The following is a 25,300-nucleotide window of genomic DNA, read 5'->3' on the forward strand; positions in this document are numbered from 1 at the left end:
ACACACAAAAAATGATTTTCTTTTTCTTTTTCTGGCATCTATTGTTAATTACTTTATATTTCCATTGTGACCACGGATATGCTTTAGTAGTGTGAAAAACATGTTTTTCATTTAAGACTTGTGTCACGGTCAGATAGTCTTTTGTTAACACATCCTTTTCTGAGAGTTGCAAACTGATCTTAATTCCCTGTAAATCTTTCATATTGTCCAATCTTTGGTTTGTAGAGTTCGTAAATAATTGAACAGTTTCTTTTTTGTTTCTCAATCAAGTCTTTGAAAAATAATTTATTTTCATGGTCAAGCAACGCATGGATCAAAACGTTTTTAATAGGAAACTAAGAACACCTCTTTTCCTAGTTGCCAAGATAAAAAATCAAATCTGCAAGCTGATGCACTTGAGTGTGCTGGTGCAGGTAGGCCAGGAGAGTGGAGACTCCACAAACAGTCACATCAATGTGAATGCCATCCATGACTTAGAATCTAAGTCATGGATGGCATTCACGTTGATGTGACTGTTTGTGGACAGACAACTGATTCGATTTACTATCATACTATCTAAGTCTTAGATAGTATGATAGTAAATCGAATCAGTTGTCTGTCCAAGCTGAGTAATTCGTTTTGATTGTTTGCAGAGAATACAGAAAATCCATCCTGTCATAGGTTTCCCTGAGCCATTCTTGACATTTCGTGACTGCAAGTTGATGGGAAAATAATTAAAATTTGTTTCTCAAAGCAAACTATTAGTATTGGTAAATATTACTGTAATAAAAACGTATGTTTATTAAATAAACATAAGTTTAATAAACTGTTTATTTTCTTTCACCAGAGGGTCATGTACACGCCTCATGTGCATACATACATTAACGCAAGATCACATTTTGTGACGTACGTTTACTGTAGTCCTCTTTCCCATAAGAATTTGGAGGAAAGTCTTTGTACTCAGGGTTCTTCCTGTCAGTGGAAACTTGACTGTAGAGGTCAGTCCATGACTCTTGACTGCTGGTCTATTGTGCTTTAGATCACCACATGTAAAAAGATCAAGCATGCTCCCTAAACTAGTGTAACTAGCCTAGTGTAGTATTATTATTACAAATGAATATCAGGTTCAAGGTATCAAGGAGAAGATGTTCCTGCTCTTCAGTTCTCATGAAATCTGAAGAGGAATGTCAAGTTTGATATTAAAGTGTTGACTTTTGAACTTACCATGGGGGCCCTTTTTTCCTATACACGCCCTTAAAAGGCTGTACTATAGCCCTGCTTGAGACAATCCCATGACTCATAATGAGTTACACAGACAAGTCCAACGACACACAGAGGAACAGATGCAAGGGAAATTAATGTCTCCCCTTTCTTTGTTGCTCTCCCTCTCTCTTTCTCTTTCTCTCTCTGTTCTCTGCAGTAAATAAGCCCCAATACGTGCTGACCTTCAGCACAGCCGGCTGGTGTCAGGGGGACAACTGCTTACAATCAGGCCACACTATAACATATAACGTAATGGTCTGTGGTGCAGCGTATTCAGTCCTTAATCAATAACATGTGTATCTACAGTATCTCAATCAGCGTTTGGCAACGCAGCGTGACAACAGAGGAGCTCCTCTTGCTGTTCAGCCTCTGCAGCAGGTGCTGCAGGTGTTGATTACCGACCGCTGAGGTGGGAGGCTTGCTTCTGTGATGTTATGCAGTAAGAATGACCTCCAAGGGACAAGAGAAAGAAGAAGCAGAGAAGAAGAGAGAAACAGCTGGTCTCAAGGTGCTGGTCTGTACTCCCCTTTCCCTTCTCGACGCACCGTCCTGGAAGTCCTGCCATTGTCTTCTCACAGATTGAGACTGGGGAACTGGCAGACTGGGCTGGGGAATGGGGGACCAGTGCTGGCCCGTACTGTGGAGAGGGGATGGGTGTGTGGGGTATTTATAACGTCCCGAGAGAGTGGGGGTGGTATGTACCGGTCATCATTTGGTCATCTCTGCCTAACAAACACAAAATGCTTTGTTTTCTTTTACTGCAGAAAACTTTCCGTAAACAATTGTTGACATTTTCTGTGTTTAGCCAGAGACGAATGTTTCTGTTAAAAACATAAGAGGGCTCATGAAAAGTTGTTCTGCACTGGGGCAATGTTTTTCTAGAAACACAATAGCCACCATCATATTTTACCCACATGCACATGTATATGTATACACACAGTGCCAGTTTCAAAACTACCCTTCTGAGCCCTCTAAGGGCTTGATATTCTTTGTAGTGCATGCTGATGGTGTTGCACACTGACAATGGCAGATCTATAAGCTAGGGCGAGGCGCTGTGAGCTTGTTGTTTGGTGTGCTCAACACCAAAATAGTGCGATACCAGCACACAATTAAGTATCAGTCTCCCTTAACATTTCTGTAGTAGGATGGATTTGAACATTTAAAAAATACTTTTGTCCGGTCAGTTACACTGAATGACATTTTGACACTTTCGAGCTGAATAACAGAATCAAATTAATAGTTTGCATTCCAAATATTTCTGGGTCAAAAGAAGGGTATGGGTTGAGTTATTTAATATTATATTTATACATATTTATGTTTTTTTATGGCCTCCGGACAACAAATTTGCATGTCTCGTCTTTGAACAGGGTGCCTCTGAGTAAACAATTGATTACAGTTCATGGATTGCGCACATAATGATTCACACAAAGTTCACACAAAAAAATACTTTTTTTCTATCGACCCCATGGAGACTTGAATTCATCGATATTTGTCTCCGCCAGGAGACTGTTTTCGTTCTCGTCCGAGCTAACATTGGTCAAGCTTCACGTGACACGTGACAATATGTTGAAAGGGTGTGCTTTGATTGGCTAGCGAGACGCATGATAAATATATATATAATATATAAATAAAATATATATATATCCATGGGGTGACTAAACGATAGAAAAAAAGTCATTTTGGGGGTGAACTATCCCTTTAACATATACAGTAGCTCACTAGTTAATAGCCTTTCTCTCATAAAGTTATTTGTTAGAGACAGGGTTGAGTAATAAACATTGGCTGGTTCCTGCCACAAGCTACCTATTGAAAAAGATCTTTGCATAAATGCCAAGAGATCATTTGCCACCTCTCAATAGTGTAATATAAACAAATAGAGCTTTTGCACCCTTAACATTTTTCAGTTGACCTATGACAACAGTGACTGACCATGTAGGGCAGTCTGGCCATCAGAATGTCTTCCATTCAGCCCTTCCTGTGGTTGAAGGAAACGAGATGTGGTTTAGACAGTCACCTTGTGGCCTTGTTATTGTGGTACATACCCAATAATGGCTTGTCATCCGTTCCACATATCTGCATGTCGCATCGTGGCTTCATCCTCCTCGCAGAGTCGAGTGTTGTTTATTCAGACATGAATATTTTCCCTTTTCCCTATTTTCCCATAAACCCCCAGTGTATCCCAAAAGAGAATGTGAGAGTTCTTTTAACCCCTAGGCCCTGTTCTTGTTTTTGATGATTACGCATGAAACAAGTGTAGTGCTTTCACTCTATATATTGTGTCTGCATTTCTGGATCTATCTGTGGTTCAGTATGGACCGTCTCTTTCTCTGTTGATCATACTCACAAGGCAGACATGACTCTCACATCATACTTTGGGGGGTAGGTTCTTATAAGAGCAAAACGGACGCTCTGTGATATGGTCAGTTTCCCCTCTTAATCTAGCTTTCATTCAGTATCGCATATACAGTATTGTAGTATATCAGTCAGTGGGTGGTGGACTAGCCATTGAGGTTCCATAGTCTAATTCCATAATACCATCTACGGAAGTTAACTGAACAGCTTCGAGCAGTCTTAAATCATCATAACATTTTGACGTGCAACACAGAGATGGGTTTGCACTTGGCTGTAACTCATAAATCAGGCATGCAGATGTTCAAGATACTGTAGCTAGGCTTTGAAGGATGCGCTTGTAGGATCGTGAAGATAATGTCAGTAATAGAGGCATGTGTACTGCAGGGCACTGAAGCATAGCATGCCTATACTAAAGTATCCTTCCATAAATTACGCAAATCTCTGCATGCGTGTGTGTGCGTGTGTGCGTGTGTAATTGCGATCGACTTCAAACTAGGCGTGCTTATCGGCGAGGACCCGAGGGAGTGCAGTCCCCGGCATGAAGTCGGTCGGATTGGCGGTTTTCCAGAACCTTTCCAGAACATATCTGAGCGATATGGGCATATATATACTGTCGGCATATAGAGTACTGAAGTTCTGACGTCACTCGTTCATCCCCTGGTTCACGGAAGTAATTTCTCTATGGAGAATAACTTTGGGTCATCTTAAAATCATCTCATATAAGCATTGTGGTCCAAAAATAAACAAACTGTCCCAGCGATATTGTTGGGGAGGCGGCTCTGTATCTTTTACGATAGTCAGTCACTCATATTTGATACAGTGTTTCTGGTGAAAATGTAACTAATTCGGCGGCGGTAATATTAGTGATTTCTCACCGTCAGTTGATGCTTCATATCCATATGAGTCAAGCCACAGTTCTTATTTGGCACGATATTAAACAAGTCTATGGGAATTCTGAATGGGGAAAAAAACGTGACCAACCCAGGTAGTATGCATAAATTACGTCAGACTTCGGTGCTCTATGGAGATCGGTTAGACCCACCGATCCGACCATATACTGTATTGGCATATATACGGATGGATATCTGGATTTTGTGTATACTAGGTTTAAATAGTCAAGAAGACAGTGCCTTTGTTAGTCGTTATTGGACATTGTTTTGAACAGAAGAAATATTGCACTCTTGAGTGCACTAACACCAAGCACACAGCCTCAGTGCTGATAAGCAGTGGCTGGCAATGCACCGGGCGAGTTTTTTTTTGTTTTCCTCATCCAAATGTATTTCCTTCCCTGGCACACGAAGATGTCAACATTTGAGACTTCCCTATGGTGGAGCAATTTCCTTTAAATACATTATGTTCAACATCATCACTTAAGTCACCACAGAAATCAACCCTGTCTTGCTTAACCACTTGAACCTTAGCATCCCAAGTAAGTATAGAATGTTTAAGTGGTTAAGATGGGGGGAAGCCTACATTTTTATTTTCCTCTTTTAAGGACACTTGCCTTCCTCTACCTTTCCTCCTCTGGCTTTGCTCAGGGGACCTCAGGCCAGTTAAGGCTTCTTCATCAATACATAACGTTAAGGCACCAGAAAGGACCAATCACCCTCTCTGCTCTTGATTGCTGTTTGTGCTGCTTATGTCAAACATGTGAACATTGACAGAATTATGGACCTCTGATAAAAAAGAAAACAGAAAGCATCTATTTGTGCTGTCATTGCTATGAACCATATGTTTCAGGACAACTTGCCCAGTATTCACCATGTACTCATGCTTTGTTTTCACATTGAGACGAGTGGCAATAAAGAGTCATTTAACAGTAAACAGTAGTTTGTGGCACAACTCGACCAACACTTTGAAAAACCCTGCTACACTACTGCTGGCCACCAACACAATGTTCCAAAAGAAGAAAACAACATGACACACCAGATTGACTATTATCTTAACATGCTCGGACCACAAAGTAAGGTGGAAGGAGATGTGCCTATATTGAATGAATACTTCATTAACAAGATTGTTAACGGTACAGGTAGTACAGTCAAAGGGTAAGGCCTAGACCCTAAACGGAGTCATTGGAGCCCGGGAGGAAATGAGAGCAGTATACAGAGACTTTGTCACTGATTGAAAAGAAAGACGGTCTGAGGGAAGGAGAGGGCCTACTGTATACGTGGAAGAAAGAGGAGCTGTACCAAGTGTACATAACATTGGAACAAAGGAGCCTAAAAGATCAGTGAGGTTGAAGAGACGTGTGGTTGATTGAAGAGACGTAGGATGAGCTTCCAACTTATTAATGGAGTCTCTTTTCACCATAAGTATACCTCACAGCACACAGCACGCCAACCTGTCAGCGGTGCATGATCACCTTCATTGACTTCCAAAAACTCATGAACATTCTACAGCATTTTGGTTTTCCTGAGAAGATGGTGCAGATGACTCTGACCCATGATGGTGATACTAAACAGCTTGAGATACTTGCAAGAGTTCTAAAAGGTGATACCCTGGCTCCCCTCCTGTTTATTGTAGTGATGGAACATGCCTTGAGACTTACAATGCAATCAGTGGCAGGGAGGAGACACTGGGTTTCACGCTGCTGGTCCCGAGGAAGACTCAGCGAGTACATCCCATCACGATCACCAACCTCGACGATGCAGTTGACATTGCCCTAGTCTCGGACACAGCAGAGAAAAGAAGGGAACTACTACTGGCAGTAGAAATGGAGTGCAGAAAAATCGGCCTCAAGCTCACTGCCAAGAAAACTAAAGTAATGGCATTTAAGACAGAGGACAGAACCACTGCTACTGCCAGCTCTACAAAAAAAAACATCTCTGCTGGGAATGGTGTGGAAATATCTACAATAATGTGTTTGGATCTCAAAGTGGGGTTCAGGGACTGCCAGGGGTCCTTAAGGGAGTGCCAGGGGGTCCCTAAATAGTTTACTTACACTATTATTTCACTGGCTAGATGAGAGAATGTGTAAGAATAACACATAGGTTTCACTGTCTCCACTGTCCATACAGTACAGTCTAGTCACTAATTTGAATCTAACAAGAAAGGAAAAAAATCTCTTAATGGCATCACTGGCTAAATATATTTTCAAATGGGGGTCTGTGGCCTATCCGTCTCGGGGTCCTTGACATGAAAATGTTTGAGAACCACTGTGTTAGGAGATAATGTGTGATATGTCTCTGCTATGTGCCTCTGGAGAAGGACTGCGGGAATAATGGATGATGAACAACAGGATTGCTAATCTTTCGTTACTTACCGTGATTCTATACTGTATGACGATATCATGACTGTCCGGCCATGAACTATATAAACGGCTTTTCTGCTTTGTTAAATGTAAGCCTACAGTCTGTGGTATACAAACAAGTTATCCGCTTCACATAGTCACAATAGAGGAACGCATAATGACAGTTCCCAACCTAAAAGCATCTTTCTTCTTGCTTACTGAATTATCCCAAATTACAGTATCGTCTATGCAAGAGGCCTGACCATACGCTCAGCCATAATTACGCTGCCTGACATGCTCTAACTAGCTGGATTATTAAAGGAGAAATAACAGTAGAGATGCGGTTCATGAACCCTGACATTATGTAGCAATGATGTGCTCAATCGGTCATTAGAGGCCAGATTCAATCACGTTTGATGGGAGAGATGCAGGCTTAGATGCAGCTCGGTGCTGCATGCCCGCTGCTTTCCGCCTGTTTGTTTAGATATGGAATGAATCATCCGAGCTCTACAGGCCTCACTACCGCCTTGGGTCAATGATGTCATTAGGTCAGGCTTGTGTGTGTGTGTGTGTGTGTGTGTGTGTGTGTGTGTGTGTGTGTGTGTGTGTGTGTGTGTGTGTGTGTGTGTGTGTGTGTGTGTGTGTGTGTGTGTGTGTGTGTGTGTGTGTGTGTGTGTGTGTGTGTGTGTGTGTGTGTGTGTGTGTGTGTGTGTGTGTGTGTGTGTGCGCGTGCGCGCGCGTGCAGTGGGGGGCCCAATGAGGAAGCTGGGGGAAGTGATGTGTGTGTGAGTGATGGAAAAAGAAAGGGAGAATGCCACACAACGGTATATGTAACCCAACGAATGCATAAGAAATGCTGACGCGTAGTGACTTCACAAACCACTCAACTATTGTATTTTTGAATACTGTCTGTCACTCAATACAGTGCCATTCTTGGTATGATTTCAGACCATTGCCATACATGCAGTTGTGTGGCATATAACCATGTGTGAATAGCGGCAGCTGTTGGTCTGTGGGGACATCTGCTGTTCATCCTGGGTAGTACAAGCACACTAATAGACTACATTGCATTTGATTGTGATTTCATCTGACTACTGTTTAAAAAAACAGGAAACCCACAGAATATTATTCTTTGCAGACCTTGATATACAGTAATATCTTTAGAAATATGGTATGTTCTTGTAAATGAGTACAGTAGTATGATCATGATGTGACATGATGTGACAGGAGTGCATAGTAAATCACTATAAGCTAATTACTGTACATAATATTGATTCAATGCCTCCACAGCTTAATGAGGGTTAGTCTAATTGTAATTATACATGTTTTTTCAGAGTGATTTACAACTGCAAGAAGGGAAATCTTTACTGGAGGTCAATCTCTCTCTGTCTATTAGTCAATCTTTAGCTATATAGGTGGGTGGATATTTATTTTAATCTTCTAATCTATTTTCAGAAAATGATGGGAACAATGTAAGGCTACAGTAACATAAGCAAGCAATAGCTCAAATGAAATATAAAAAATGACTTTGTTTGTACTGACATTAGATCATTCCATCAGTGAATAGACAGCTGAACACCAAAGTGTTGCTCCCACCACAGAATATATGACATGGATCATCCAGACATAATGAGAATTACACAAGACGCTCGAGGTATGAGCTGATTTTCATTTCAAGTAATTTATGTCATTATATTTTTAGCGCCACTCTGCTTGCTGTGAAATTGTTTTGTGCTACTACAAAGGGTTCATCATTGTCAACAAAACGCTATGAGAATGAAGAGGGAACTGAGCTGCTTTGCGAGATGTGGCTTTGTGACAGACAGTCACTTCCAATTTGTTCATTCAGAGTGAAAGGGTGCCTCTGTTTACAGGTACTTTGCAATATAGGTGAACATATATGTTTGTATGAGCTTAGAATAAGGCCTGGCAAATGGAACTGTTCCTCATAGGGATCCTACACATTAACAAGAAGCCCACATCTATCATTTTTCAATGTCTGTCCAAAGTGTGTGTGTGTGTGTGTGTGTGTGTGTGTGTGTGTGTGTGTGTGTGTGTGTGTGTGTGTGTGTGTGTGTGTGTGTGTGTGTGTGTGCGCGCCTGTGCGTCTGCGTGTGTGTGCATATCCTGTGCATGTGAGCCTTTGTGCCAAAGTGTGAGTGTGTGATTCCATTATACTGGGTGACACATTGATTTATATGATGTATGGACAAAGGGATGTGTCTCGGACATGCTGGGCCAAACTTAGGCAAGCTCTACCATAGATCCACATTGATAGCTCCACATTGGACCATATTGTCTGGAAAAGGTCATCTTCATTTGAAGATTTGAGATATACACCCTTTCATTACTGTAGTTACAACATTACAACACATTAGGACAAAGCAAAAATAAATACGGCATAGAACGCACAAGTCACCTGTTCTTGTTCCCTATATTTATTATCTGTCATCAGTGTGGTCCTTGTCATTTGCAGCTGCCCACCAGCTGGTCTGCACTACGCCTGTCCTCGCAAAAATGCATAATAAACATATCGTCGCTGTTGGGCAGAAACAGCTATCTCCATTTCTCAACTACAATAGGCCCCCTCCTCTTTTCCCTCTACATCAAATCTCTTCAATGAAAATAGCAAGCCGATCTACGAGCTCACAACGTTGTGAGCTTGTAGATCTTCTGTTTTTGTCTAATGTTCACCCTAGAATTGGGATGCTAGGGTTCATGTGGTTAAGGTGAATCAGAGAGGATAGGTACAGCAGGCTACTCAACTTTAATCATAAAGGAAGGAATCACCATCAGATGCACAATTGAGAAAATAGTCAACTAGGGGAATGACAGATGGATGTGCCATCAGTGTGTTTTTGCAATGTGTTATCATTTGTGGATGATAAACACGCTAAAATGGAAACTGCTAGTAGTTCAGTCCTGCCTATGGCTCTTTAGAACATAATTTGTATTTTTCATTTAGATTTGTAGCAAATTTATGATGGATTTAGGAGGCCCAATTGTGAGGCTAATCATATTATTCAGGACTTATTGATTTTGTCTTAGTTCTGATTAGGCAAACAGACCTAGGACAAAATGTGACAAATCTCCACTTGGAGGAGCCAATTCTGTGTTTCAGTCAATTATTGGCAAACTCTGTGCTTGCCCCGCTACTGCTGGATATTGTGAATGGGGGGCCACCTTAATGTGGATTTACTTTGTCTAGTTATTTATCCCTACAAGAAACGATCCCATTCGGCAGGCTACAGTTAGAGAATCAATAACTTCATTATTTGCACTGCCATCTTTAGACAAGTGAAGGATCTTCCTGAGATGGAAAAATCTTAAGACAAAGAAATGCATTAAAGCTTAATTTATACACCAAATGCACGATGATGTCACTTGCTGACAATAACTGATTTTCAAGCTAACAAGCTTAGCTTGAAAATCTCTTCTTTTCAGCAAGCAACACTTACAGTATGGAGTAGCCCCAGGGGGCCCGGAAACACATCAGACTTCTTCAAAACATCAGCAAAGAATCCATTTGGATTTGGATTCAACCTGCCAAAAATGCCAGATGAATGGCTACAATAAAAGGCTGAGATGCTTTTGAGGGATTGTTTAATAAAGCGTTAGTGGGAGCCCATCATCGGAAGTCATTACATGCAGCGATTGAGGTCTTTAGCATTGCAAGGGCTTGATATACTGTGATGCATTGTGAGCTCGTAGATCTGCTATTTTCAGTGCGCAACACTGCCACTCAACTAAGTATAAATGCGGCTTTACACATGACCTTCTACTGCTGGGTGAGGGAGATGAGCTACTTTTGCCCCCTCAACTAATGTAATCACACGGGTTAAACTCTCATCACTCTCATAAAGATGGCAGGAAGTTAATTGAAAAAGCCAACAGAGGATGTATCAAAGGGACAGCCAGAGAAATTGCATCATCTTTTTTGTCTTTTTTATCTTTTGGTAGAGGTCAGTGGGCTTCTGCCCAATTTATGCTCCATTGTACAACAGTGTCACACGCTGACTATAACCATTAACTATTAATAATATAATATCCCATCTGTCTGAGCTTACTGTGAACGGTACATATTATGTACCGTTAACAAAATCATTTTAGATATTTATTTTTGTAAAATAATCTGGCTAAACAGCAGGTGTTATTCTGTAGCATGTAGGCCTACCAAGCACAAGACACTTGTTGATGCCATACGGACTGCATTGCGATGAGGACTTAAAGTCACTGACTGACAAAGTGGTATAAACTCAGACAGCCAAAGAAAAGGTATACATTTTTTGTCTCTCCATCTCTTTGCCAGAGCTCAGTGGGCTTGTACCCAATCGATGCTCCTTTGTACGACAGTATCGTGCACCGAAAATAACCAATTTGCTTTTTTTTGTGCGTGACACACCGTCATACAACAAGTATAAAGCAGGTTTTAATCTCCTCTGACTCAATTAATGATGTCTCTGAGTGAGTGACTTGCCAAATCAACCACCCACTGCCTCACTGTAGGTCTCATCTCGACACATGAACAGACATGCACGCACGCACGCACGCACGCACGCACGCACGCACGCACGCACGCACGCACGCACACACACACACACACAATGCAGGAACCCGTATTTTAAAAATCGTGTAAGACAAGATGTGTGTATGTACTGTACTGTATGAGTCAGCCCGCATTCTTTGATTGGCAGGCGTTGAAAGCCAAACTAGACCACACAAGCAGATTGTCACTGGATGCTGCTCTGTCTGAAATGGTTGTGGGTGACAGACCATCACAACACCATAATGGAACTTTCCATTGTGTGTTCAATCTATATGTTTGCTCCACAGCTATTGTTACAGTAGCAGCATCTCTACGTCTGATAAGGTGTCATCCATAGAAAGAGCTGATGGCCATGACAGTGATGTCTAACAATGATTGTCCTCATTGGAGATCACAGTGTTTACATGGATTTGCATATGCCTTGGAAACCCTGATCAGTCACTAACTTGTGGATTAAACTAGGATTTGCATATCAAACACACTGTATAGTGTTCTGCTTAGTGCAGAGTTCAAAATCAGTAAAAAAAAAAAAAAGTCAGCACCTGACTGAGATGAACAGTGAAATGTTATTTATCCACCACCCTCTCTCGCTTGCTCTTCTTTTTATTTTCACACAGACAGACAGACAGACAGACTATTTCTCTGCCTGTCCATGTCTTCTTTGTCTCTGAGCTCTATTTCTTGCTGATTTCTTTGATCTCATGGTGCATTTCTGTAAACATCCTGTAGAGGCAGTAATGAGAGCATTGTGTGCAGGTAATCTCTTGATGGACGCATATGCAGCAGTGAAAAAGTTTACCCACCACCCCTTGCGAGAAAGTTTCTTTGTTGTTATAGTCATTAAAAATGCCACTGGGTGACAAAATCACAAGTCACTGAGTAACACAATCTGTTCTGTTCATGTTTGATTCTGGCACTTTTTCCACATGGGATGTACACTGAAGTACCACAACAGATGCCTGATTTTGCTGTAAAAAAAAATGTGTTGAGAGATTGTACATTTGCTTATTATACCCACTGTTAATAGACTGTACTATCCATATACCCACTGTTGTAGGCTGGGTGACACTCTATCAGCCCCATATCCGCTGTTGATACGTCTGTACATTTGTCCATTCATGGATGATAGCTGTCATATTACTGGTGATAGATTGTACACTATAGTTACGCCTATACTTAACAGATTAAGTATAATATAAAAACAGATTATTATACACCATGGTAACCTAGTCAGACCAAATGCAGATGGGTTAGGTCAGACCAGACCTTAAATCTACTTTATTTTATTATAATCAAGTAGGGGTTTGCGTGTGTGCGTGCGTGTGTGCATGCATGCGCATTTGTGTGAATGTGTGCTTTGTGTCTGTGCATTCTGTATATGTATGTACTCTGGTTTTGGGTACGTTCTTGTGTGCAGTATGTGAGAGGTTGTTTGTGTTCTATGTGATCTTGTTTATTGTGTTAAGATGGGTGTCTCTCTGTGTTCACTTCAGTCTGATGAAGAGTGTGTAGCTCGATATGTCACAGCTTTTTTCTTTTTGGAGCCCTACAGTGGGTGAGCGTTTCATAATTATTATTATTTCTATATAATCTTTCACTTTTTTCTGCACTGATCGTCGCTCAGCACCTGCCCAGTTTCGGGTTTGGGACGTGGATGTCTGTCTTGTCTTCTTTTTCAGAGGTTGTTTGTGTGACATGGGCCAGTGCTCTCGCCAATCACACACTCTTCCTCCTTTCTTCAGACCACAATCAATGGGACGTGTCTCAGGCAGCTCCGTCTATGATAATTACCTGGCAGTGCTGTCACTTCACATCTGTTTAGTGGAGATGGGCCCTCTCCTCCAGGACTGGAGTGGAGGCTAATGTGTGACTTGTTTGTGACTCGTCCGAAAGCCTGATGATTTATACTTCGTTATAGGATGGTGTCGCATGCAGAAAATGGCCTATCTACAAGCTGTGAGCTCGTATATCAGCATGCGATACCACTGTGCGACGGACCATTATACCTAACACGTCGTATGAAGTGTCCTCAAAAAATATATATGTTTGCCGCGCGACACCGTCCTACGATAGATTACAAATCAGGCTTAAATGTAGGCATGATATGTGACTTGTTTGTGACTCACCTCTCATTCATTGCACATCCAGTGCTGCTGATGGAGCAAGAGATCGGCTTTGCCCTCTATACTGATTATTCATTTTGGAGAGGCAAGATTACATGGAACGACCCGTAAATGGTCCAATTGGTGTGATTTTGTAGTGAAGATTGCAATCAACCTGCAGGTATACTTTGCCTTGCATTGCTTTGCTAAATGGATAGTAAGAGTAGTAGTGGGGACAATTTGAGGACAAGGTTGAATATAGTCAACATAGTAAAAGGCATTCCCTCATGTTGTTTAACAGGAAGGGCACAGAGAAAGCTGTGAAAAGGCTAAAACAGAGCAGGCAGGTAGGATTAACTGAACCAGCTGCTTAAGTTCATCATACTGCATACAGGTTGATAACAACAGAGACGAAAAGCATTCTGATGAGACAGGAATGCTCACAAAAAAAACACAAAGGCCATACTAGAGTGTCAGCCTATGGCAGGGTCTGACAGACAGATACTAGATTAATCCCAGAGGGAAATTCAGGTATGCCATAGCTCATACAGGCATAAGGTTGAAAAAAACACAGCACAATAGGGGACAATAACAATGCTAATTCTATTGCATGGTTAAAATAACAAAAAGCGAACATATATATAAAATACTATGAAACCTAAAAAGCATAAGAAAACATTAAAAAGGTGTCACTGGGAATAATCATACCTGTAGACCAATCTGTAAAACTAACTAAAAGTAGTAGTCCAGTTCATGAGCCTAGCGGCTGGTCATGGTGTTAAAGAGCCTGATTGCTGTTGGGACAAAGGTTTTCTTAAACCGTGCATTATTGCAGAGTAAATAAATTAACAGATATAGTGTGGAGAATGTATTGAGAGGATAGCACTTTGAGATGCAGCATCTCATTTTAGAGGGGTCCTATACACATAAATAAAACATTACATACAATACAAATACAAATGCACAACACACACACACACACACACACACACACACACACACACACACACACACACACACACACACACACACACACACACACACACACACACACACACACACACACACACGTACAAATACTGTTAGCTTGCTCACCCTCTCCCACCCACACCACCCCCATCCCTCAACTCATAACAAAAAAAAAAGGAGAATACAGTACAATGACTTGAATCAAAGTCAGAAATCAACATAAGTACAAACAGTTTAAAAGCATGAACAGGTTGTTTCGAGATGTGAATGTAAGGAAGTCCTGAAGCGGCCAAGAGAGGTAAATGGTGTAGCTAGATGCAGAGAAGTCCAGACAAACTGTTGTGTAATTTGTTAAGAAACTTTAATAATAACTAAGTGGTTAGAGGAGTGCAGTTTGGGATGGCTTAAGTGGGTTTAAATGGATGGATGCTACACACCAGGGCTTTTAAGGATGAAGAAGACAAGAGTTAGCTTCTAATTTAATCCAATTTATATCTGTATCCGAGATCCAGAGTGCAGTGTTTGACACTAATAGTAAACCGAGTTGTACCCCCCTGTGACCTCTCCCTCTAAAGCAGAGATTTACACATTCTTATCTGTTATTCTTCTTTATAATTTAAAATCAAAACTGTATTTGCAGGTTCTTAAGACAATTAATTAGAAACCCCTGAAAGGGATATGTGTACAAACTGTCTTCAATACACACAAAAAAGATATTTCAAACAGCTTGAAAACACAAACCTTTCCACAAGTTAGTTATTCATACAAGTATCACTGAAATGTATTCACTTGCAACAAGATGCGGTGCACAGGTCAGGGTTGCTGCTGCATTGGGCTGACTTGCATCTAGTGGTGCAGGCACAGGTGATTAGCTCCACACACAACAAGCTAATTGTCTAGTGGTGCAGGCACAGGTGATTAGCTCCACACACAACAAGCTAATTGTCCTCCATCTTCCATCACATATTTATGTTGCTGTTTGGCAAAACCGGGAGCTGCAAGTGGGCCTGACACCAGAACAAAGCCTGGAAGTGAGAAAGCTGAATGTCAAAGTAGAGAGAATAATGCTTTTATAATGTGATTGTTATAAAACATAATAAGCATTTGTGAGTGCTTATAACTATAATTATGCAGTGCTAAAACCAGATTATAATGCATTATCTGCATGTTTATAATGCATTATAGACATGGGCTTTATAGAAAGTGTCCATACTGGGTGTCACTAATGCAGCAAATGTCACTGTTTGCTGCAGAAACATAGCTATAGAATAGATAGCTACGGTTTCCTTAGGTCTTGATGGCTGCAACACATGATTTACACAACCCTGGGTAGGCCACCCGGCTTGGCGGAGATATGTGTTCCGAGAAGCGCCCCTTCTTACCTTTGGTGTGTGTGTGTGTGTGTGTGTGTGTGTGTGTGTGTGTGTGTGTGTGTGTGTGTGTGTGTGTGTGTGTGTGTGTGTGTGTGTGTGTGTGTGTGTGTGTGTGTGTGTGTGTGTGTGTGTGTGTGTGTGTGTGTGTGTGTGTGTGGGTGCGTGCGTGTGTATACGTGCGCTCATGTTTGCATATATGCATGCTAGTGTGCGGCAGGTGGATGCTATGGGTTATTAGGCCAGATAAACAGAACAGGATTGTATAACTAACTGTTATTCACTGACCTTTACCTCCTACACTCTAATGCATTCTAATTGGCAGAGAAAGTACAGCATGACTTAATTTGCAACACATACATGTGCACATGCACATACATGCACACACAAACAAACACACCTGGTGGTTGTCATAGAGATGAAGGCTTCCAGCAATAAATTATTGTTGGTGTAAAAAAAAAGAAGATATCTTGCTTCTGCATTAAAACCATGTACTCAACAGCTACTGTGGAGAATAATGTCTTGAGAAACCATTCAATTATGTTGTCGCTGTTGGGTGAAAACCGTTCCTTTTTTATTATTTTTTTAAAAAACATTTCAAAATAGGCCAAGTGAAAATAGCCGATCGCGTTGTGAGCTTGTAGATCTGCAATTTTTACTAATTTTTGTGACACTCTTGTATGATGAAGTAGGGCATTCATTTACATTTGTCTGTCTGTCTGTCTGTCTGTCTGTCTGTCTGTCTGTCTGTCTATCTATCTATCTATCTATCTATCTATCTATCTATCTATCTATCTATCTATCTATCTATCTGTCTGTCTGTCTGTCTGTCTGTCTGTCTGTCTGTCTGTCTGTCTGTCTGTCTGTCTGTCTGTCTGTCTGTCTGTCTGTCTGTCTGTCTGTCTGTCTGTCTGTCTGTCTACACACACACACACACACACACACACACACACACACACACACACATATAGACAGCAATGCAATTTTGGAACAAACTGGGAAAAAGGTGGAGTTGTACAAAATAACCCAATATTTTGTTTTTTCTTGCCAGGTCCCTGTCTGTTTCATTCTGTGTGGCTGAGTCCTGCCCATTTTCAGAGGTGGCACGCACCATGCAAAAGAATGACCGGTCCGGGGACGACAGCCAGAGGGACAGTGTGAGTGGATGACTTCTTTTTTTTCTCGTTAGTGTCGGGCAGAAACCTTGTATCTCCATTTTGTCTTTTCAGGTTTTTTTCGTAAATGAATGCCCCACTTCATCATAAAAGAATGTTGCACACAAGAAGTAAAAACGAAGTGGATAGGTAACAGGTAACAATTATATGAAAATGGGTGAAGCGGTCCTTTAAGATGAAAATATTACTACTCTACAATGTGCAAAATACTTGGAAACTGTTATTCATGCCTTCATCACATATTGCTTAGACCAGTGTATCTTCCTGTACTTCTCGTATTGGTAACAATGTATCTTGCACACCTTCATCTTGTTCAAAACACTGTTGCTGTTCAATTTTATATTACTTGTATCCTGTCACCAGTTACCTGTGAGTCTGTGAGAATTTGTAATAATTGCTTTTAAACCTTTTACTGTAACTCCATAATATGAGCCAGTGGTGCAGCATGAGATTCTCAGTCAGAGCCATTCTGGTTGTTCCAAAGTCCAATCTGGAAACTAACGGCAACTGTGACTCCTAAGGGATGACCAGTTAGTGTAATATTGTATGTCACTCGACTCACTCCTGAATTCTGTTTCCAGCGTTGTGAAGTAACAGTATTTTGAGGATCTATACTATATCTATAGGTTTTTACATTTACCAAGTTGAGGGCAAGACCGCACAACTTTGAAAGTATGGCTTTCAAGTACTTCATACACCACTGTTTGTTTCGACTGGCTTTTTTTTGCAACTTAGTCTCATCTTTTCATCTAATATTCATACTATATAGAACGTAGAATTTCATCTACAGTAGGTCATTTTATGATATCAGGCTGGTGAGCAGTCTGAGCACAAGGCTTGTGGGATTGAGCCTGACAAAGAAAAAATACTTGGCCTCTGGGAACATGTAGTCTTTATTAGCATGAAAGGATTTGTATGTCATTAGTCCTTGACTAGCCTTTGCAGAATGATATCTACACCTGAGACATGAAGTTGAACTCTATCCCTTCATTAAAGTACGATTTTTTTTGCATGTGTGTGTGCGTGTGCGTGTGCGTGTGCGTGTGCGTGCGTGCGTGTGCGTGTGTGTGTGTGTGTGTGTGTGTGTGTGTGTGTGTGTGTGCGTGCGTGCGTGCGTGCACACACGAGAGAGAGTATGCATGTCTTTTATGAGATTGTCTGTCCCTGAGATTGAAAGGTAATCCAATATGCAGCCATCCATACAGTAGGCTATTTCTTTGATGGCCACGTATGTCTTTTTTCTTTTTATTCTCATAGGCTTTCATCTCCATTCATATAACAACTGTAACTCAAACAGCTATCCCTATAGTAGCTGGGGTTTTGTATATGCCTTGTAACAGAAAGAGATGACATGTCATGCTTAATTAAAATTCTAGATTCAGCACACCTTTTGTTTCCTATACAAACCCATTGTAACTTGTGACGGGCCGTGTTTCTTCAAATATGTTTTTCATTTCTTTTTTATATATTTTTTGGAAAATGAAAAAAATAAAATGCAATAAAAAACGTTATGAAAATTCATGTTACCGAAAAAGCATGGCCCCCTCACATATTAGGAGGGCAGTATGAGTCACCAGAACCAAGGACGGGTGTTTTCGATTATTAAAATTGGAGTTTGAAGTTACAATGGGTTTGTATAGGGATTGTGTCTGATAAAATGAATATCAAATATCTAAATACTGAATCAAGCAACTTAAAAACTGTCTGGGTGCTCACAAAAGCCTGAGTAGATGTTAAAATGACCCCAAGCATGTTTGAAAGTGAAATATCCCTTTAAGTTCAAAATCAAATGTACTGCACTGCACAGGTGTAACAAAGTGTGGACTTAGAGATCTGGGTAGCGAAACTAGATCAAATGTAATGCGAATATGCAAGTCTTTCAGGCTCACATTGCTAATTCCCCTTGGCACTGTGGCTCAGACATGATATGTCACAGACAACCAGAGCATGTATCTTCTTAATGTGTGGGGTTTAAAAAAGTGGGTGAAACAGCCACAATGCAACTGCCACATTTTAATTAGAGGAATGTCAAATGCTCACCTTCAGCTCCTCCACATTTCCATAAATGCCTCCTCTCACACCTGTCTGCTGGCCAGTGATCCTTATAGAAGTGGTATTATTGGTAGTTCATGTTGTTAAATTGTATGTAAATGTATGCAAATTTCAATATAATACACACACACACACACACACACACACACACACACACACACACACACACACACACACACACACACACACACACACACACACACACACACACACACACACACACACACACACACACACACACACACACACACACAGTATATATACTGTAGCAGTCTCACTTGTTAAGCATCAAATTAATCGATGCACACAGGATAAATCGCACACATTCAGGAGGCGAGACAGAGCCTCTGTCATGACATGCTTTTATGTGCACTTGTTTCCTTCTTGTGGCTAACTATTACACTTAAGGCTTGGCAAGCAGTATGTAGAGCTCATGGGAATAAAGAGAACTGTAATATAAAAACCTTGCCTGCCATATCTGTCCTTCCTTTGAGCCTGTCACAATATACTATACTTAATATAGTATGCTTACTATATATTATTATATGGCTTTGTTGACTACTCAATTCTGTTATTTCCTGGTTATTTCCTGATAGCACACTGCTGTTCTCAATAACAAACCAGTGTTCTGCCTCTGTTTATGTTCCTATGGAAGCGGAAGCTTTAAGCTAATAACACCATTTCTAAATCAATGTTGTATGTTAAACGATTGATTGATTTGTTTGTAAGTAGCTGTGTAATAAGGAGAATAATGTACAGCGAGGTGGTCATTATTGGAAAATGAAGCCCCTCAGGGCAAAGCAGGACCTCCGCTTTGTGTCACTAATGCTTCGCCTCTTCAGGATTTATTTTCCAATAATGACCACCTCAGTGTACGTTATCACCTACCACAGCTTTTTGAGTAATACTGTATTGTAACCTAGGTGCTGTTGGAATGCAATTAAAGCTCTACCTGTGTAAAGCAGGGCTACTGCAACTGACCATGAAATGTAAACGGTAAATGGTTAAACGGTGCATTACATTCACTCATCACACAGAAGGCGCTTCTCGATGGTGTCACACCCGGCCTCGCCAAGATCCCGCCCGTAGCTGCCGCTGATTGGTTCGACTGGGTGCGGGTCGGTTTAAACTCCAATCTCTGAGCGATCTCAGATGGAGGCTGTATTGGTAACTCAAGCGGTATTGAGTAACTCAATACCGCCCATCTGGCTGAGTCAGGTTAATTCAATCCGGGAACGCATCTACATGTCTTCTAAGTCCTAACAGGTTTCTGATAAACGTATGTCGCTATATCAGTGGTGCTCAAACTTTTTCATGTCAAGAACCCCCAAAGTGATATGTATTTGGCCGAGGACCCCCATCTCAAAATATTTAGTTCCAGGGACCCCCAGGAGCAAAGATTTAAGTTACAAATGTTCTCTTTAAAAATATATATTCAAAGATTTGCACAAATGTTCACGATTTTAAAAAAAAATAGCAGATCTATGAGCTTGTATATCTGCTATCATATCTATGCTATGTATATCTGCTATTTTTGAATAGCCAAAGTATAAAATAATGGTTATAGTTAAAATCTGAAATGACACAGATGCGTTCCCGGATTGAATGGGTTAAGTGTCTTACTCAATTAAGGACACTTTGACACTGGGGCGTCCTGGTGGATCACCTGGTAGAGCACGTACCGTGAAGGCGCAGTCCTCATGCAGCCAACCTTGGTTGGAATCCGACTCGAGGCCCTTTGCTGCCTGTCCTTCCCAATTTCTCTCACCTGCCATTTGCTGTCTCTCTCCACTATATCTATATCTATATCAAATAAATGCTTGAAAATTCCCCCAAAATATCTTACGACACTAAGCCATTGGGAGCCAGGAACCTTCAAATTCTCAAGCAGCCACTCTATGAGTCACTGCCTTCCCAGATGTTTCACATCTGCAATTTTGCCCTTTTCAGCTGTTGACATAAGTGGGAAAATACCTCAAGCTGTGTGTGATTCCATTTTCTTGGACACTGTATACATAATACAGGCTCTTGGGGGCTGTCCAGTTGTCATGAGTCACCTTATGAGCATCACCATGGCTACGCAGATGTGACTGTGTCACAGACGTGACACTGTGGCTGTGTGAGTGAGGGTGTGATGAGGCAGTGGAGACAGGCCAGACATCACTCTGTCTCCTGCCGTACACATCTTAATAAACAATTAGGGCCCAGCAGGGGGACATCCAGGCACCACAGACCATCTTTTGGACAAGGAAAGGGGAACAGGATGAGAAGAGGGGAACAGGTTGAGCAGAGGAACAAAGGATGAGGAGGGATAACAACAGGGATGATGTGTCTGCAAAGGGGTATGATGAGAGGGGGAAATTCTGGGGAATTCTGACTGGGAAAACACATTCTGGGTATTCAGACAGGGGCACCGATGGGGTCATTGTATGCAGTCATCGACTTCGGAGAGAGAAGGAGCAGGGGAGACATCATGTGACGTTTGGAAATGTGACTGAAGAATGAGCTGTATGAGGGGAAATGACACGATGTAACTGCAAGATGACTGAGCAAGATGAGGAGAATGGATGGGGGACAAGAGCACCGAGGCACAGATGACACATAACAATTTGTCTGACTCCAAAACCTCTGTGGCAGACATCGTACACAGAGCCACGACACATTGAACTATCATGCCGACTAAGTGAAGATTGATCATACTGTAGCAGTTTTACTGATGTGTTACTGATATGTGGGGCTGAGTGTAAACAGTGTTAATGTTTTTTGAGCCCCACCTTATCAACCTGTTCATTTATTGCAGAGAGTGTGGAACAATCTACTGCATATTTGAAAAAGGTAATTAGATTAGCTCCATAAAAATGTAAAACATACAGAGAATTAATAAGAAATATGCCGCCCCCCACCCTCCACCAAGCCTGCCAAACATTATTGCCTGCCGCCAGGCCGGAGACAATTTTTTTCACTCCTGTCTGTCCGTCCATGTGTCCGACTCAGTGTGTCCGTCTGTTCTCTGCTCCTAATCAGGCACCATTGGATCCGATCGCCGTGAAACTTGCCACGCTCACTCCCAGTAGTAAAATGTGCAAATCACACTTTGTGTTAGCCCGGGATCCAGACTGATTCGCTCCGTTCGGCTGATTTTTTTTTCTCACTTCGCTACTCCTACAGATTTTGTCCAAATCTGACACACATCGGTACACACATCTCTGGAGTCATGTGATCATGATGTATCTGTCAGATTTTTCATATTCCATTCCAGTTGGCTATGACTGACTTAATTTGCGGAGACCTACACTCTCACACTTTTCTAGTTTTTTTTTTTTATCCATTCCTTTCTGCCTATACTTCCATCTGTCTGCCTGCTGTGCTCCTGTTTTTGTATTGTAAGTACATGTACAGGCAGTCACACAAACCAGTTACAGTACAGTATGTATAGAGGAAGCCTCTGTATTAATTGCTGTTCACAGCTCTCGTTTCACACCTTATTGGCTTTGATTAGTGTGATAACTCTTGCATAAAGCTGTTTAGCCGTGTGCAGCCGAGCTCGGTTGCAGGGCGTGATGCTTATAAAATTGGCTGTGGACTCTGTCTGGTGGGTGCAGAATAGAGGTAGTGACGTTTCTTTCATCTTTCACTTGAACAATGGGTGGTTAGCAACTGATGATACCATTGAGTGTCATCACAACCCTTTGAAATCCCTTGAACCTGTTACACTGCTTGTGTCTAAGATAGCCTAATTTCAATTATACATGATTAGTACACATAATCATCCCCTCTTTGCAGATAAAAAAGATCAAAGTTTAGACATTAATGCTATGCCTTATAAGGGCTGGCGATGGCACAAGATCCTCTGTGTGGTTTCATAGACTTACATTTTGTCTCTCTTATATCCTTTCTCTTATCATAACATTTAGTCTGGACATGTTTAGAAAGGCAGGGCCTCCTAGTAGGACTAGAAACCATGCCAATCGCAGTATGAACTGTCATTCAGCCCCAGGCAGCTAAATATGACGTCTAGTGTTCGCATTCCTGAAAACAAAAGTCAAAGCCCTCTCCTCACCATACTTAATGTAGGTGATGCTGTTGTACTGCTATTTCTTCAGTACCCAGCTCTTTTCCACACACTTAATCATAGTATCCCACTTCTCTCTGAGACTAAATGAAAACAACAACAAGACAGTATGACATAGTATTCTGTTTACCTGTCTTGCAGTACCCGGAGTGTACTGCGTATGCACTACATTTTCAGAGTGACAGCAACATACAACAGCAGTAGCAAATAGAGCAGAGGTACAGTGCTTGATAATATATGTACTGCTTTCTCTGATTTCACTAGAGACCTGGTACGAAATCTGGAATGTTAAATTTGACAGTGTAAAAACCGATGAGTTAAATTAACATTCCGGAGTGTTGTGATGAATTCTCAAAGGAGGTTTTCAGATGAGTGGTGCAGAATCAAGTCCCAGTGGATGTAAGGGCCTACAGTATTGCAGAAAGGCAATGCACCCTATGCAACATTTTCTTTTCAGTCACATTCAGCGAAAAAACATCTTGTTCCATTCTTTGTGTGACAAATTGGGGGGGGGGGGGGGGGTATTATATCAGGGAGTCTGATTCACATTTCCCCCCAGAACTTTCTTCTTTACAAAGAACCTGTTTACTTCTTTTCACATCCACCCATCCATGAGATCTATGCCTCTTCTTTCACATTTACCTCTAACCACCGGCTGCTGCATCACTGCCTGAAAGTCTCAACATCAAATAAATAGCTACATCTGTATCCCACACATTTGGATGCTGTTAGTTAGCTTCAGTCTTGTTGTTGATGCCATATCTGTTGTCACATCTTCTTTGGTCACTGGTGAGGGGCATGTCAAATCCACTTACCAGAAAGTCAATATCTTGAACTTCATTGTATAGACAAATTAATCTACCCAGAGAACTACTGTTCCACAGCCAAGAGCTGTAATTTTACCCCAGGTGGCTAGGTGAAGGACGACAACCAGGTTTAGCTCAAAAGGTGTGCTCAGTAGAGCAAGCCCTACTGTACCTCCTTCCATTTTTTTCTGTGTGTGTGTGGTTGGTTGGTATGTGTGATGACAATGCTTTGAGATTGTGCGTGTGTATGAAAAAGCATCAGGCAATGGATGGAAGGGTTGGATGAGTATTAATTCCTTGTGTCAATTATGTTTGTACAGAGGCGGACAGGGAACACAAATAAGCCAGGGGATTTAAATGACAGTGGCCCCCATGTCTGTTTAAATTGACATAAAAATAATAAAGTAGTGAACCTTGGTCTCCTGCACGGGAAGGGACACTAAAGCCAAACATCTTAACCACTAAAGGGGAATTCCCCTTGGCTGGGGGAGATTTTAGGCTTTTGGTCTTCAGGCAGAGGCTATGAGCCACTCTGCTACACATGCAGACAAAGAACATCAACCAGGTGATTAGTCCATCTATGAAAGGATGGACTTAGTTTTTATGCTGGGCGTGATCCTCAATAATAATCTATGTTTGGGTGAGTTATTTCTCTCTGACAACAAATATATTCTTCTTAACATAGATTTTATTGCTGAGACCCAACCCATCAAACTTTCAATCCACTCTCGCACTCTCAACAGCTGCTCTGCTGAAAAACTTTCCTCGTTTTTTTCAGACCTTAAAGATGTGACAGTTCCAACTGACACCAATGACCTCGTCTGCCATTTTAATCATTTATGTTTGTCTGCCCTAGATTTAGTTGTCCCCCTCAAAAACAAAAAAGAAATGTGCTGGTGCCCTTAACTCATCCCCATGGATGAACGATGACATCCACAGCCTAAAAAGAGAATGCAGAAAGGTGGAAAAAGTCTAAGGAGACAGTTCACTTCATCCGCATGAAGGAACTTCTGTCTGCTTTTAATCACAAAATTGAGAATGCAAGAACTGCATATTTCTCCAATCTGATAAATCTTAACAAGAATATGCCAAAAGCTCTTTTTGCCGTTATTAAAACTCTGGTTAAACCCTTGTTAAAGTTTCTCAATAATAATAATACATTTGATAAGTTTCAGTCCGGCTTCCGCCAGAAGCACAGCACTGAAACTGCACTCCTTAGAGTCTCTAGTGATATCCTTATGTTTCCTCCTCAGCTCCCTTGACCTGTGGGGTCCCCCAGGGATCCATACTTGGTCCAGTCCTGTTCTCCCTCTTTATGCTCCCCCTTGGCACTCTTATTAACAGCTTTGAAGGCATTTTTGTTACGCTGATGATATACAGCTGTA

General features: G+C 41.4%; 1 protein-coding gene across 2 annotated transcripts in view; it reads left to right on the top strand.

Moving 5' to 3' along the window:
* Positions 1-25,300, top strand: part of pde4d (phosphodiesterase 4D, cAMP-specific) — a gene marked incomplete at its 5' end in the record, with an annotated part of 247,174 nt that overhangs the window by 3,968 nt on the left and 217,906 nt on the right. For both annotated transcript variants that reach the window (XM_084056010.1, XM_084056011.1), the window contains one exon: positions 16,862-16,967. In XM_084056010.1, coding sequence (XP_083912136.1) covers positions 16,923-16,967 — 45 coding nt within the window. The remainder of the gene's footprint in view (positions 1-16,861; positions 16,968-25,300) is intronic.

Source organism: Gymnoscopelus microlampas (assembly GCF_963454915.1).
Source record: "Gymnoscopelus microlampas genome assembly, chromosome: 4".
In the NCBI taxonomy this organism is placed as follows: domain Eukaryota; kingdom Metazoa; phylum Chordata; class Actinopteri; order Myctophiformes; family Myctophidae; genus Gymnoscopelus; species Gymnoscopelus microlampas.